Genomic DNA, 16,255 nt, shown 5'->3' with positions numbered 1-16,255 from the left:
CAATTTCAAGGTTAGTATTTTCAGCACTGCATGTTACTGCTTTGTTATATCCATTCTATTTTCTTCAGTAAGCACACACACAAAACAGTGAGCACTGCTGTCACGTTTACAACGGGAGACATTTCCAGGTACACAACAGACCACTTCATTAATCACACAGTCACAGGTACACAAACTTAACCCGGTCTTCCCCAGCTACATAATTGAGTCAACTCTTCAATAAAATGAGAATTCTCAGCAAACACCAACCTATAAGTAAAATTAACTACTGCGTACAGTAAATACATTTTACTGTGCAAGAAAGGTAAGCTTCTAAATGCTATATAGCACTTTTATTGACCAATTAATGTCTGAAAGGACTTTAGAGCCAATGGAAGTCCTTTCCAAGTGTTACCACAGTTTTACTGCAGATAACATAGCAACCAGTTTACATGTAGAAATATCTCACAAACTGCAATGTCGTCCGATGAAATAGCCTATCTTTTGTAATGCTGATGGAGGGATAAATATTGGCCAGGATACCAGCAGTTCTCTCACTTTTCTTCCTCCCATGCAGACTTCCAAGGTCCATGTGCAGCAGCGGCTCCCAAAGGCAGCAGTCCTGCAGTACCGTGTCGATCAACGTGCATGGAACTGACCAGCAACTTAGAGGGATTTTTGGGTGTCGGGAAGGTGCCCCTTCTCTTCTTCAAAGCAGTTCCATGGAATCTTTTTGTGCTCATGTCCTTCAATTGATTTGAATTTGGAACCCTGAGACTCAGGTGTGACAGTGCTAGCAAATGAGCCAGGTCTAACATTCATCTAAAAAACAATATATAGTATGATACAGCCATTGATCAGAATCCTGAAATATTTATTGATACTATTCAAAAAAACTTTGAGTGAAAAGTTAGTTACAGTCCGGCAATGTCATGTGTGAAATATCATGCCTGTAAAGTATCAGGAAAACCTCTGAAGCTTAACAAGAAAGGATTACAAGAGGCTACCCAAACAACAAATAGCTATTCCTTGCAGACATAGTTGTTTTACTCTCCAGAAATAAACACAAGGCGGAGTTAAAATCTGACTGCAAGACAAATCTGTGAGCACTATTGGCCAGAGGGCCTAGTGTAGACTAGAGTACTGTCAGGGCAATAGTTTTGAAAACAGCCATTTCAAGCTGTTATGCACAGCAGGTAAAACAAGAGAAAGACTCTATCTCATTCTGTATATTGGAAATGAGTCACTATTGAAAGGAATAAGAACAGAATTTCTGCCAACCTGCAAAACCAAGAAGCACAAAATTGCCATTCAATTTTTTTTTATTCATTCATGGGATGTGGGTTTTGCAGGCTGGTCACTATTAATTGCCCATCGCTAGTTGCCCTTGAGAACGTGGCAGTGAGCTGTCTCTTGAACTACTACAGTCCACGTGTAGGTTGAACCACAATGCCTAAAGGAGGGAATTCCAGGTTTTGACTCAGCGATAACAAAGGAATGGCAATATTTTTAAAAGTCAGGATGGTGAGTGACTTGGACGGGAACTTGCAGATGGTGACGGTCATAGGTATTTACTGCCCTCGTCCTTCCAGATGGAAGTAATTGTGGGTTTGGAAGGTGATAAGGATCTTTGATGAGGTTTTGCAGTGCATTTTGTTGATAGCACACACTACTGTTACTGAGCACTGGTAGTGGAGGGAATGGATGTTTGTGAATGTGGTACCAAAGAGTTAGGCTGCATTGTCCTGGATGCTGTCAAGTTTCTTGAGTGTTATTGAAGCTGCACCTATCCAGGCAAGCGGAGAGTACTTCATCATAGTCCTGGCTCGTGCATGGTGGATAGTAGACAGGCTTTTGGAAGTCAGGAGGTGAGGTACTCACTATAACATTCCTAGCCTCTAACCTATTCTTGTTGCCACGGTGCTTGTGGTAAGTCCAGTTAAGTTTCTTGCCACATGACGTTGATAGTGGGGGATTCATTTGTTGGTAATGCTATTGAATGTAAAGGGGTGGTGGTTATATTATCTCTTATTGGAGATGATCACTGCCTTGCATTTATGTGTTGCAATTGTTACTTACCACTTGTCAGCCAAAGTCTGTATATCATCCAGATCTTGTTGCATTTGAATAGTATCTGAGGAGCCATTACAACATCCTTTCATGCTATTCTCGAACAATTCAAAGACTGATTTGCATATTTTTTCTTTAGTTATACTTTCTGGACTCATCTCTTCGTTCTACACTGTGTGAGCATGCATTGTGTTATTACTTCTTCTTGCACTTAGTAATTAATTAAATTACTCTTTTTGTCAATTCAAGAAGGCCATGTTAAAATTGGTTCCTTTTGTAATACAAATTAATTATGGAATAGGAGAAAGATATCCAAAGGAAAGGGATTCTTTTTAAAGTAAATTTGATGCAACTAACCAAGTGGGCAAGTGACACACACCTACAGAGTGAGTACGGGACACAGGTTCAAGGTGTGGGAGGGAATGTTTAAAAGAAACATGCAAGGCAAGTGTTTATCACAAAAGGTGGTGAGTGCCTGGAATGCATTGCCAGAGGAGTTGCTGGAATCAGGCACAATAGCAGCATTCAAGAAGCACCTAGACGAATATGTAAATAGGAAGGGAAGAGATGATTACGGATCCTGTAAGTGAAGTCTTAGTATGGAAGGACAAACTGTCGGCACAGGCTTGGAGGGCTGAAAGGCCTGTTCTTGTGCTGTATTATTCTTTGATCATTGTTCTTTAATAAACAAGGAGAGTCAATTTATAGTCAATGCAAAAGGGTGGTTGTTCGATTGTCTCTTATTGGAGATGGTCACTCACTGTGGAGCTTAATGATTGGGGTGTGGTTTTCTCATAGAATAGAGCCTGAGTATTTCAGTTATTCGTCCTATGCTCATAGCATATAAATTCAATGGGAAAACAGCATTTATACAACAGGAGAAAAGTGTGCTGACTGGTTGCAAGTGAACTCCGCTTGTTAGAGGCATTGGTTTGTCCCTTAAATTGCATTTTTGCAAAGTGTTCTGGTAAGTGCAAGATGAAAAGCTTTGAAGTCTCCATCTGGAACCATAACAATTTGACAAACCTCTCCTGGAATCTGGTCATAAAATTTGTGATGCTCTTTCCTCAAAGAAATTGTAATAAAAACATAACAAATATGTTTCATTTTTCATTATGTATGCCTGTAAATAATCTTTCAGAATACTTTTCACATCATAAAAGAAAGATTCTTCAAAATAGGTTTCTAACATCTGCTTCCAAATTAATTACAGTTCATACCAAAATTGGAAACACAAACACGGCTTTCCCCATCAGACCATTTAATTGGGTGAAAACTGTTACTTTATTGGAAGTTCTCAAGTGTCACAGGGAAGAGGAAATGTAATAGAATTGCGAAATTTCCAAGCTCCTGGATGAATGTTTTATCGTTTAAGATCATTGGTGTTCCAAAAAATTGAGTAAAGGATTGGCAGGATACAGGTCCTCAGCATGATTCCCTACTTTAAACATAAATGCCTCTTTATGGAAAAGGACAGGAAAATTGGAAGGTGCACTTTATAAGAGAGCAGGGCCAAGCTGAACCTGACAACATGTCACCAACATGCCTTCACAACTGTAGAACTGTGTAAGGCACCGATAGCAGTGAACAGTTAACATCCCAAATTTTAAAAAAATAAACAAAACCAAATTATTTTGGAAGACTTAACAGTCCTAGTCAGGAACATTCTCAAAAGGTGAGCATGAAATTTGTGGGTTCAAGTCCTGAATATGTAATTCAGGTGGTGTTGACAGTGTTAGTGGTGTCATCATTTGGACAAGATCTGTAAAAGAACTGACTACACTACTTCAAATAAGATTAGATTAGATTAGATTAGATTCCAGACAGTATGGAAACAGACCTTTTGGCCCACAAGTTCACACCGATCCTCTAAAGAGTAACCCACAGACCCATTCCCCTACCTTATATTTACCTCTGACTAAGGTACCTGACATTATGAGCAATTTAGCATGTCCAAATTCACCTGACCTGCATCTACATTTTGACTGCAGAAGGAAACCTGAGGCGGGAATCGAACCCGGGACCCTGGCACTGTGAGGCAGCAGTGCCAATCACCAAGCTACCAAGCTGCAGAGTTATTCCTGAACCACTGATTTTTTTTTATTATCTGGTGTCACATTGGTGTTTGTCAGACTTTGTCCTGCACAAACTATTTGCCACATTTCCATTACACTTCATTCATAAAGCACATTGGGACTCCAGAAACTGTGCAAGATGCTACTGTGATTTTAAGGTGTTTTTCTTGCTTTGTAACATTTTGGATTATGCTGCATTTTCTCCTACTAATGTATTGCAAATGATTACTTTATACTTTAAGTGATTAGAGTACAATTATGAAACCTTCAGAATGGCCATGCATTAATTGTAGGCAGTGCATTACCAATTGACAGGCACAATTCCTGCTATAAGAAAAGAACATAAATAACTAGACACTGACTGCAAAGATCCATCACCAAGGCATTTATTTGAGATTACTTTAAAAGTGCACTCTCATTCCCCAGAATTATTACATCTCTCATGTAAAAATGATGAAGGCAAAATCCAAACTCTCAACTTGTAATTAATCATTGTTAGGTGTCCAAATCAATATAACATGAAAGCTGTGAAATTTTCCAAATCAACTTATTTCAATACCTTGTGAGCAAATGCTCCCAAACATGTCAGTTACGTCACCCAGCCCAAAAGCAGAGAAATTCCAAACGTACCTGAACAGACCTCCTTATAATTTGGATTTGGTTTAAATCCACCAGCAAATCCAACCTGAGTGGAATAAACACCTTCTTGAACCCAGAATTTTCTCTCAGCACCCCAGAAACAGCCCATACCTAAATAAGACACAATTCAGAGACGTAGCATAAGCAAATTGAATGCAGATATAATACACACAACCTAAGTCAAGATCAAAGATCAAAGACAACAAAAAGCTCATCACAGGGCCTTTATGGAATCACTGTATTGGAAGGTTTTGCTTTACAAAATGTAGATGGGGTACTTTTCTTTTAAAAAATCATTGTGAATTCCATTTTCATCATTAATTATACCAGACTTATATGCAACGATTTACCACATCATTTGATACCCGAAGCCTGAATCAGAATTCAGCCCAAGCAAAATGAGACAAAGACCTTCTCTGAGAAATATCAGCTCCAGCTTCTTGAGTTCAAAAGTCAGCCAGAGAAAGGTTCTCCCAATGTGCTAGAAATTGCTCATCCCATTTCAAGAATCTATTGAAGATGGCTGATATGGGGAAAGGAAATGAACTTTGGTCAGATAGGGATATCTGCTTTTCAGATTATTAAGGGTCCATAACACTTTATCATTCCCAGTCTTGGATCATTTGATAGTGTGCTATAGACTCCTAAAATGGGGAATGTACACTTTTCAATGGAATTGAAATCAAGTTTCAGGAATATAATATACAAGGAAAATGTGCTAGGCAAACTCAGCACATCTGGCAGCATCTATAGAGAAAGTAACAAAGCTACGTTTAGAGTCTGCGGGGTCTTTGTTGGAACCTGAAGATGATCTTTGGACTCAAAAGTGTCAACTCTGTTTGTCTGTCTTCACAGATGTTGTCAGACCTAATGAGTTTCTCCAGCACATTTTGTTATCATTTCAGATCTCCAGCATCTGTAGTATTTTATTTTTAATAATACTGTTTTCTTAAAATACTTAAATAGAGTAAATTGGGGCAAATGATCAGTTTCTAATGCTTTCTTAAGTGATAACCAAACAGAAAACTGAAAATGAACTACTGTAATAACAGTATTATTCAAAATAAGAGAAACAATATTGATTGGCATTTCATACAAATAATGTAAGAATTTAACTGAAAACAGGAATAAGTCACCATATCGCATTTAACCAGTTTTGGCCACTAATACAACAGAATGCTTTGTGGTATGGGGATATAAGAAAACAATGTGATTGAGCCAATATCATATAAAAGTTAAGGATATAAGAAACCAGTGTATCTGATTGAGTTAATATCTTATGAGATGGCAGGAGAAATACTAAATACACTTGTAGTAATTTTCCAAAATTCACTGGACTCTGGAGCTGTTCCAGCAAATTGGAAAACGGCAAATGTGACACCACTGTTTGAAAAAGAAGGTAGACAAAATATAGAGAATTATAGACCAGTTAGCTTAAGTTCTGTAGTGGGGAAGATGTTTGGGTCTATTATCAAGGAATAAAATCAAGGCATCTACATAGAGAACTTGACTGATTTTTTGAAGAAGTAACAAAGAGAATTGATGAGGGCAGATCGGTGGACATGATCTATGTGGACTTCAGTAAGGCGTTCGACAAGGTTCCTCATGGGAGACTGGTTAGCAAGGTTAGATCACATGGAATACAGGGAGAACTCACCATTTGGATACAGAACTAGCTCAAAGGTAGAAGACAGAGGGTGGTGGTGGAGGATTGCTTTTCAGACTGGGGGCGTGACCAGTGGAGTGCCACAACAATCAGTTGTGGGTCCACTACTTTTCATCATTTATATAAATGATTTGAATGTGAACATAGGAGGTATAGTTAGTAAATTTACAGATGACACCAAAATTGGAAGTTTAGTGTACAGCGAAGAAGGTTCCCTCAGAGTACAATGGGATCTTGATCAGATGGGCCAGTGGGCTGAGTCGCAGATGGAGTTTAATTTAGATAAATGTGAGGTGCTACATTATGAAAAAACAAATCAGAGCAGGACTTATGCACTTAATGGCAAGATCCTGGGAAGTGTTGCTGAACAAAGCGACCTTGGAGTGCAGGTTCATAGTTCCTTGAAAGTAGAGTCACAGGTAGATAGGATAGTGAAGGTGATGTTCGGTATGCTTCCTTTTATTAATCAGAGCATTGAGTATAGGAGTTGGGAGGTCATGTTGCGGCTGTACAAGACATTGGTTAGGCCACTTTTGGAATATTGCATGCAATTCTGGTCTCCTTCCTATTGGTAGGATGTTGTGAAACTTGCAAGGGTTCAAAAAAGATTAACAAGAATGTTGCCAGGGTTGGAGGGTTTGAGCTCTAGGGAGAGGCTAAATAGGTTGGTGTTGTTTTGCCCAGAGTATCAGAGGCTGAGGGGTGACCTTATAGAAGATTACAAAATCATGAGGGGCATGGAAAAGGTAAATAGATAAGGTATTTTCCTTGGGGTTGGGGAGTCCAGAACTAGACGGCATAGGTTTAGGGTGAATGGGGAAAGATTTAAAAGGGACCTAAGGGGCAACCTTTTCACGGAGAGGATGGTCTGTATGGGATGATTTGCCAGAGGAAGTGGTGGAGGCTGTTACAATTACAACATTTAAAAGGCATCTGGATGGGTAAATGAATAGGAAGGGTTTAGAGGGATATGGGCCAAGTGCTGGCAAATGGGACTAGATTAGTTTATGATATCTGGTCAGTGTGGACAAGTTGGACTGAAGGGTCTGTATCCATGCTGTACATCTCTATGACTCTAAATTATCCCATTGGGCCGACGTGGCATGGGTTCATTAAAGGCAGGTCATGCTTAACTAATCTTTTGGAATTCTATGAAGATATGACAAACACGATGGACAACAGGGATCCAATAAATGAGGTGGATCTAAATTTACAAAAGGCATTCAACAAGGTGCTGCACAAAAGGCTGCTGCATAAGATAAAAATGCAAGGCATTACGGGCAATATATAAATATGGATTGGTTAACCAAGGAGTGGGAATAAATGAGTGTTATTCTGGTTGGCAATCAGTGACTAGTGGTGTGCCTCAGGGATCAGTGTTGAGACTGTAATTATTAACAATTTACATAGATGATTTGGAGTTGGGGACCACATGTAGTTTGCAGACGACACTAAGGTGTGTGTTAGAGCAAAGTGAACAGAGGACTGAAACTTTGCAATGGGGCATAGATAGCTTCACAGAGTGGGCAAAGGTCTGACAAATGGAGTATAATGTTAATAAATGTGAACTCATCCATTTTGGTAGGAGTAACAGTAAAAAGAACTATTACTTGAATGGTAAAATGTTGCAGCATGCTGCTATGCAGAGGGACTTGAGTATCCTTGTGCATGAATCACAGAAGGTTGGTCTGTAGGTGCAACAAGTAATTAAGAAGGCAAATGGAATTTTGTCCTTCATTGCTGAAGAGATCGAGTTTAAAAGCAGAGTGGCTATGTTGCAATTGTATAGGGTGTCGGTGAGGCCACATCTGGAGTATTGCGTGCAGTTTTGGTCTCCTTAATTGAGAAAGGATGTACTGGCACTAGAGAGGGTGCAGAGGAGATTCCCTAGGTTGATTCCAAAGTTGAGGGGGTTGGCTTATGATGAGAGACTGAGAAGACTAGGATTATGTTCATTGGAATTTTGAAGAATGAGGGAGGATTTATCGAAACATATAAAATTATTAAGGGAATAGATAAGATAGCAGTAGAGAGGATGTTTCCATTGGCAGGTGAGGCTAGGACAAGAGGGCATAGCCTCAAAATTAGGAGGAGCAGATTTAGGACTGAATTGAGAAGGAACCTTTTCACCCAGAGGACTGTGAATCTATGGAATTCCCTGCCCAGTGAAGTGGTTGAGTCTTCCTCAGTAAATGTTTTTAAAGCTAAAATAGATAATTTTTTAAACAGTAAAGTAATTAAGGGTTGTGTTGAGAGGGTGAGTAAGTGGAGCTGAGACCATAAAAAGATCAGCCATGATTGTATTGAACGGTGGAATTGCTCCAACCCACCTAATATTCCATCATTTCCTCCTCATCCGTGTGCCCCTCCTGCTCCTCAGTACTCAGAATGCGATCTTAAGGTTTGAGCCCTAAATGAAATTGAGGATACAACTCTGTTGACAGCAGCTCTGATGATTTGGATAAGGAGTGCAGAAATCAATGGACCTTTAGTTTATGACTAGTACAGACTAAGAGCTAGAAAGAAGGGGAAAAAAAACAAAAGATAAAAAGAGTGTAGTCAACTATGAATATAAAAAAAGGACAGACCACAAACCTACCAACACCAAGTTGGTCAAAAGGTGGTCCAAAGAACTTGCCCAAACAAAAAAAAAAAGAGGCTTAAATTGTGGAATAGGGGGATCTAAGATGGCGGCGATCTGAGAAGATCACACTGCAGAACTTCGCATCGCAGCAGGAGCAGGACGGTCCTTTAACCCACCCAACCCAGGTCATCAGGATTTCTTGGGGCGTTGGAAAGACTGTGGAGCCTCAAGAAACATTTAAAAATTGACTTACCTGTATTTTCAGCTGTCCAGAAATGCCTAAAAAGGGAGGAGGAGCATCCGAGGCCGGGTCTGCAGCTCAGCCAGCAGCAGCCTCGAAGCCGATTACTCTCCAGGACCTGGTGAACCAGCTCTCGAAATCTCGCGAGATACTGGGGAAACAGATTGAAGAGAAGCTGGCTCCAGTCTCTCTCATGCTGCAGAAGCATGAGCAGCAACTGGGAAACCTGGAGAAGAGGACGGATGAGGTGGACCACAGGGTCACAGTGGTGGAAGCTGATGCCAGTTCATTCAAGAATGAGATCCAAGCCCTGAAGATGCAGATTCGTAATTTGCCTGACCAAGTGGATGATCTTGAAAACAGGGGCAGGAGAAAAAACATTTGGATCATCGGTCTGCCTGAGGGTAAAGAAGCTTGTGCTTGCGATGCAGCTCTAGCTGGGAGAGGTGAAGGTGGTTGAAATGGTTAGTTGCCTATTTATGGGCAGTTCGGAATGGGTAATTGCCCCCTCCGGGCTGGGGGTGAGTTCCCCTACTCAGTGCTATTGGCGTTTTATATGTTGGTTTGTTTTCTGGTTTTTGTTGTCTTTTATTTTTAATAATTTTGTATGTTTGTTAAATGTAGTGGTTTTCGTTTATGTAGTTTTTATATTTGGTGGACCATGCGACACTAAGGCTCAGCAATTTGTGGTTCGGGTTCCTCCTCTCTGGAATTTAAATGTAATTGCAGAAGATTATTAAGAATTACAAACCTGCCGTATGCGTCTTTAACACATTCCAACAATTTAAATGAGAGATTTTTCCTAACCAATATTGCCACTCCCCTACTTCTGGTATTAAATGTGAGTGGCACGCTGGCACAGTGGGCGGCACGGTGGCACAATGGTTAGCACTGCTGCCTCACAGCGCCAGAGACCTGGGTTCAATTTCCGCCTCAGGCAACTGTCTGTGTGGAGTTTGCACATTCTCCCAGTGTCTGCGTGGCTTTCCTCCGGGTGCTCTGGTTTCCTCCCACAATCCAAAAAAAATGTGCAGGTTAGGTGAATTGGCCATGCTAAATTGCCCGTAGTGTTAGCTGAAGGGGTAAATGTAGGGGACTGGGTCTGGGTGGGTTACGCTTCGGCGGGTTGGTGTGGACTTGTTGGGCCGAAGGGCCTGTTTCCACACTGTATGTAATCTAATCTAATCTAATCTAATTATGGCTAATGATTTGATTAAATGGTGTACCTGGAATATCAAGGGAAGTCACTCACCAATTAAGAGGAAGAAGGTACTCTTGAGTCTGAGAAAGGAGAAGGTGGATATTGCTTTGTTACAGGAGACACATTTGGATGACAAGGAGCATCTGAAATTATAGCAGAATGGCTTTGACCGAGTTTATTTTTCATCATTTAATACCAGAAGTAGGGGAGTGGCGATATTGGTTAGGAAAAATCTCTCATTTAAATTGTTGGATGTGTTAAAGACACATACGGGAGGTTTGTAATTCTTAAAGCCTTGATAAATGGGGAAGAATATGGTGTTTTAAATGTTTACTGTCCCCCAGCTCATCCTCTTAAATTCTTGGTGGATGCTTTTTCTAAACTGATAAGTCTCAAGTCTCGGCACATCATTATATGGGAATCTCACAGTAGACAGGCTGCCTAAATGTCCCTTGATACCCTCTGCACAAACTAAACAGTTATTGGGTTTGTGTGGGGAATTAGGGTTGGTGGACATCTGGAGGTGTCTCCACCCTACAGGTAGGGATATCACGTTTTTCTCCACACGAGGATTTATTTTTTTCTGATCCCTGCAGTAACCCTGGATCTGGTAGCATCCTGTACAATTGGTAATATTGCCATCTCTGATCATGCTCCAGTGTACCTCATGGTTAAGATTAAGGATGTTACAGTGGATTCAAGGTACTGGCGAATGGACCCTTTTATTCTCATGGACAGTAAGTTTGTAGAGTATTTCTCTAGGGAATTTCAGGCATTCCTAGACATCATCATAGGCTCGGTTGATAGCTCATCTGTTCTCTGGGAAACTGCCAAAGCTTATGCCGGGGGTTAGTTATTTCATATTCCACCAGTAGGAAGCAGCAGAAGGGTGAGTAGCAACGTCTCCTTGAAGCACGGTTGAAGGCAGCCGAGAAGGCCTATTTTGACAGACCCTTGTTGGTCAAACTACAGAGTATTACGGCACTGCGGTCTGGACTAAATTTCCTGCTCACGCAGACGGCAAAGAAGGAGCTAGCTTTTGCAAAGCAAAGGTTATAAGAGCATGGTGACAAGCCAGGCAAATACTTAGCATACCTTGCCAGAAAGAGAAGTGCCCCACAAACCATTACAGCGATTAGGGAAGGGTCTGGGAACCTAACATGTGATTCTAAAAAGATTAATGTGGCGTTCCAGAGATTCTACTCTAAATTATATCGATCTGAGAACTGTGAGGAGGGGCAGACCAAAATGGAATCTTTTTTTTTTAGAGATCTGAAGCTCCTGGGGGTGACTCCCGAACAACAGTCCTTTCTCAATGCTCCATTATCAGAGCAAGAAGTGCAGGAAGCTGTGAGGCTGCTTCAGAGTGGAAAGGCGCCCGGTCCTGACAGACTTCCCAGTGAATTCTATAAGGAATTTATAATTATACTGTCAGGCTCGATGCTGAATATGTTTAACGATTCATACAGTCATGTTTGTCTCCCACCATCTCTGAGAGAGGCCAAAAAAGGGAAGGATCCAGAAGACTGTGCTTCATACAGGCCCATCTTGCTCTTAGAGAGGATCTTAAAGTTCACAATTAAGTTTCTCGCGTTAAGGCTGGAGACTGTGTTGCCCTCTATTATTAAAGAAGATCAGACGGGCTTTATAAAGGGTCGCAGATCCTCCAATGACATTAGGAGGCTGCTTAACGTAATTCAAGCATGCCAACAGCAGTCAATACAGGGATTGGTGATTTCTTTAGATGCAGAGAAGGCATTTGACCGAGTTGAGAGGCCGTACCTTTTCTATACTCTAGACCGGTTTGGTCTGGGCAAAGTTTTCATAAGATGGGTAAAGGTTCTCTACAGTGTACCTCTCGCTGCGGTCATTACCAACGGGGTACGATCAAGCAATTTTAATATTTCTAGGGGCAGCCAGCAGGGCTGTCCCCTTTCACCATTACTTTTTACGTTGATGATTGAACCGTTGGTAGAGGTCATTCGTGGGGATCTTAATATATCAGCTCCAGAAGTGGGGTCAAAATTACATAAGATCTTGCTGTATGCAGACGATGTTCTAATTTTCTTGACAAATCCAGCAGTCTCAGTGCCTTGCCTGATACAATGCATTCATGCGTTTGGCGCTTTTTCAGGGTATAAGATTAATTTTGCTAAATCAGAGGCTATGCCTATGGGTGGTCTTACGAAAGAGTTAGCTCTCGAGAGTGACTATAGATTCCCACTTGGTGGTCACAGGAGTGTTTTCTGTACTTGGGCATATTCATTACTCCAGTTCTGGATTGGCTGTTCAAAGCCAATTTTACTCAATTATTTGAACAAATTAAACAAGATCTCCAAAGATGGGAGGCACTTTCAGTCTCGTGGTTGGGTCGGATAGCGCTTATTAAGATGAATATTCTCCCTCGTTTGCTATACCCTATACGGATGCTCCCCCTGATTTTCAATAAACAAACACTCAGGAGACTGAAGAGTTGGTTCAGCTCCTTTATCTGGCACCGTAAACGGCCCCTCATTAAATTAGCCAAACTGCAGTTGCCTCACATATTGGGGGGAGTAGACCTTCCGGACAAAATAAATGACCAAATATGCTCGCTTTTGACCTACGTGAGTGATTGGGTTTGTGGGGACCCTCTTTCAATATGGCTAGATATCGAAGTCTCCCAGGCAATGTGCCCACTTACCAGTTTGCTGTTTTTGGACAAGGTGAGGACAGTCAGGGAATATTGTCATAACCCAATAGTCATCAATACTGTTAAAGCATGGAGGGCAATTCGGCAGTGGGAAGGTAATATTGGCAAAACATCTTTGTTTACGCCTTTAGTGGGTATGCCGGGCTTTCAACCGGGTATGATAGATTCAGGATTTAAACGTTGGGCAGCTAGGGGTATATCTTGCATGGGTGATTTATTTGAGGGAGACGTAATGATGTCCTTCAATCAGTTAATACGGAAGTACGAGTTACCTAATAGAGACCTCTTTTGTTTTTTTCAAGTTAGGGATTTTATTCAAAAAAAGACCACACTTTTGACGGATCCCTACAAATCTGACAGAGAAAGAGGGGTACTAAGGGCTAAGAGTACACTCTCTGTCAGTACTTTATATCACCAATTGGGGGTTGCCACCTCAGATGAGTCTGATCGACTCAGCAAGATCTGGGAAAGAGAGCTGGGTGTTGAAGTTTCTTCAGAGGCATGGGCGGATAATTGGGAGAATGCAAGGAAGATATCAATTTGCAATAGGACCCAGTTGAAGATTCTCCACGGAGTCCACTTAGCCCCAGACTGTTTGTCAAAATTTAAACCAGGGGTATCTTCAGCATGTCCCAAGTACAAGGTCTGCACGGGCACTCTTAACCATTGTCTTTGGTCTTGTGGCAGGCTTCAAACATATTGGAGTGCTGTGGTGGGTGCAATGGAGATGATTTTAGGTGTAGGGGTGGAGAAGGACCCTATTTCTCCCCTTTTGGGCCTACCCATTGTATTTCCTGCAGACGCACATAAGAAAAAACTTTTCAATATTCTTACATCTGTGCAAGGAAGAATATCTTGCTAGATTGGATATCTGAAATCCCCCCAGGCCTGTCGGGTTGGCGGAAGATTGTTATGGAGCATATTCCCCTCGATTTTCTCACAAAAATGGTACACCACAAAACTGAGAATTTTTACAAGACATGGCAACCCTTTTTGAAATACTTGGACACAGACTTATCTACCACACTAACAAGGGCTTTTATATAGCCGTAACGATTTTGTTTCATGAGTCCAATATCCAGGGAGGAGGAACTGTGAATGTATGAGTGTTTTGTTTGGCTGGGCTGAGTTATTACTATTTATTTGTTTGTTGTTAGGTATTTATTTATTTAGTTAAATAGCTAGTTTAGGTTTTTTTTTTAATTTTATACTTCTCTACATATGTTTATGCATTCGTATAGGAGGGTGGGTTGGGGAATTTTTTAAAATTATTTGGGTTTAGTTTTGTACTATTTTTGTACTGTTTTGAATTGCATTGTTTTGTATTTGTTGTAATATTTAAAAATCTATTTTCCTTAATAAAAATATATTATAACAAATTGTGGAATGAATTGGAAAAACTTAAAAATATATACATTCTCTATCCTATGGAGGGGCTACAAGTATTAACTGTCATTCTAGGAGATAACAATGACAGGAAACTTGCGAGAAAAGTGAGAGAAGAATTGAGCAAAAATGGGCAAGAGCTTGGTGTGGATGGAAAGCTATTAGAAATTGGCTGAAGGATTATGGCCTCTCTAAAACTGACTGGAGTAAGATTTTGGCTGCCAGCAAAGAGGCAATGAGAACTGAGAGATTACATAGAGTAGTTTCATGGTAGTCTGGGTTGAACACTCCGGACTGGCAGGCAATATTGACACTCCAGACGAGCTAGATCATAGTAACCTTGCACCCCTTAAATCTGCACTTGTTGGGGGACTAAAACCAGAGTTAGCGATTGGGAGAACAGTGGAAAGATATCTAGAGAAATAATTGAGGCTGCAAATCATCGTGAGCGAAATATGGAATCCAAATTGAGAACTATACAGATTGTAGTATAACTACACCATTTTTAACTCCCTCTCGCCAGACCACAAATGCTTTTCGGTGATAGATCGGGTCAACGCATTTTGGTCTGTTCCCTTGGCCCTTGAGGTGCAACCATGGCTTGTTGTTACTGTGCAACAGCAACAGAATACCTGGATGCATCTGCTGCAGGGCTTTCACAGTAGCCCTATTGTATTCCCTATGGCTTTGCAAAATCATTTGCGGGAATTATCTCCAATGGCGTCCACAGTAAGTCAATATGTGGATAATATTCTAAAAGCATCCCAAAAGGAGGAACAATTCAGGGAGGATTTACACAGGCTTCTTGACCATTTACACTCCTGCAGCCATAAGGCCAATCTTCAGAAAGTGCATATTGCCCAAACAAAAAGGAGTATACTTGGGGCAAAAAGTTTTCAGCAGGAAAACAGGATAGGACAGCTACTAATCAAACAGCAAAAGAACCCACGACTAGTCAGGAATTGAGGTCTTTTCTGGGCCTTTGTAATTTCAACCAAACTGGATCAATAATTGTACAGTTAGCTAAGCTGCTGATTGATCTTTTGAATGGAAAGAGGGAATCCAAGGAAACTGTTACGCTCACTCCAGAGCAGTGTTCTGCTTTCCAAAAACTAAAAACTGTTCTGTGCTCATCCCCAGCTTTGGGCATGCCTGATAACGGGAGACCACTTATCCTCTATGTACATGAAGAGGACAGTCACATGAACACTATATTCACACAAGAGAATGGTGACAGGCAGACTCAGTAGTTACTATTCTGCTCAGCTGAATACAGTGGCTCTAGGATGGGGCAGTTGCCTGAGAGTGATGGAAGCTACGTGAAGGGCTGCAATCGCCACGACACCCATTATTCTTGATCAGAAGTTGCTTATTTGGTGTCCTCACACAGTCCATGTCATGTTGCCTTTGAACAAGGTCTCCCAGTTGACAGCAGCCCAGTGAACACGTTGGATTAACCTTTGGAAGCCCCTAACCTCCACTCGTTTGCACTAGTCCGGTCAATCCCTTAATATTGGAGGACCAAACGTGGGGAGGAAGGGAAGAGACTGATGAGGTTGAAGAAGAACATGTAGAAATTCTGCAGCATTTAGATGAGGCAGCTTAGACAACAGAAGAGTCTTTTCAAAATCCAGACCTAGTCCTATTCACTGACGAGTCTTCATTTGTTGAAAGTGGTATACAGAAAACAGGCTGGGCCATTAGCATCTTACACAAAGTGAT

General features: G+C 41.1%; 1 protein-coding gene across 3 annotated transcripts in view; it reads right to left on the bottom strand.

The window, feature by feature from the left end:
* The window catches only part of msraa (methionine sulfoxide reductase Aa), a 524,419-nt gene that overhangs the window by 319,174 nt on the left and 188,990 nt on the right, over nt 1-16,255 (bottom strand). For 2 of the 3 annotated variants that reach the window (XM_043682286.2, XM_043682296.2), the window contains exon 3: nt 4,755-4,874. The exons of the other annotated variant lie outside the window; for it this stretch is intronic. In XM_043682286.2, the coding sequence (XP_043538221.2) occupies nt 4,755-4,874 (120 nt within the window). The remainder of the gene's footprint in view (nt 1-4,754; nt 4,875-16,255) is intronic. 3 annotated transcript variants of the gene reach the window in all.

Source organism: Chiloscyllium plagiosum, unplaced genomic scaffold (genome assembly GCF_037043375.1).
Source record: "Chiloscyllium plagiosum isolate Xiang-an unplaced genomic scaffold, Cpla_swu_hap1 HiC_scaffold_3, whole genome shotgun sequence".
Taxonomy (NCBI): Eukaryota; Metazoa; Chordata; class Chondrichthyes; order Orectolobiformes; family Hemiscylliidae; genus Chiloscyllium; species Chiloscyllium plagiosum.
Note: the sequence above shows the minus strand (reverse complement) of the source record. Positions and strands in the feature narration are given on the sequence as shown.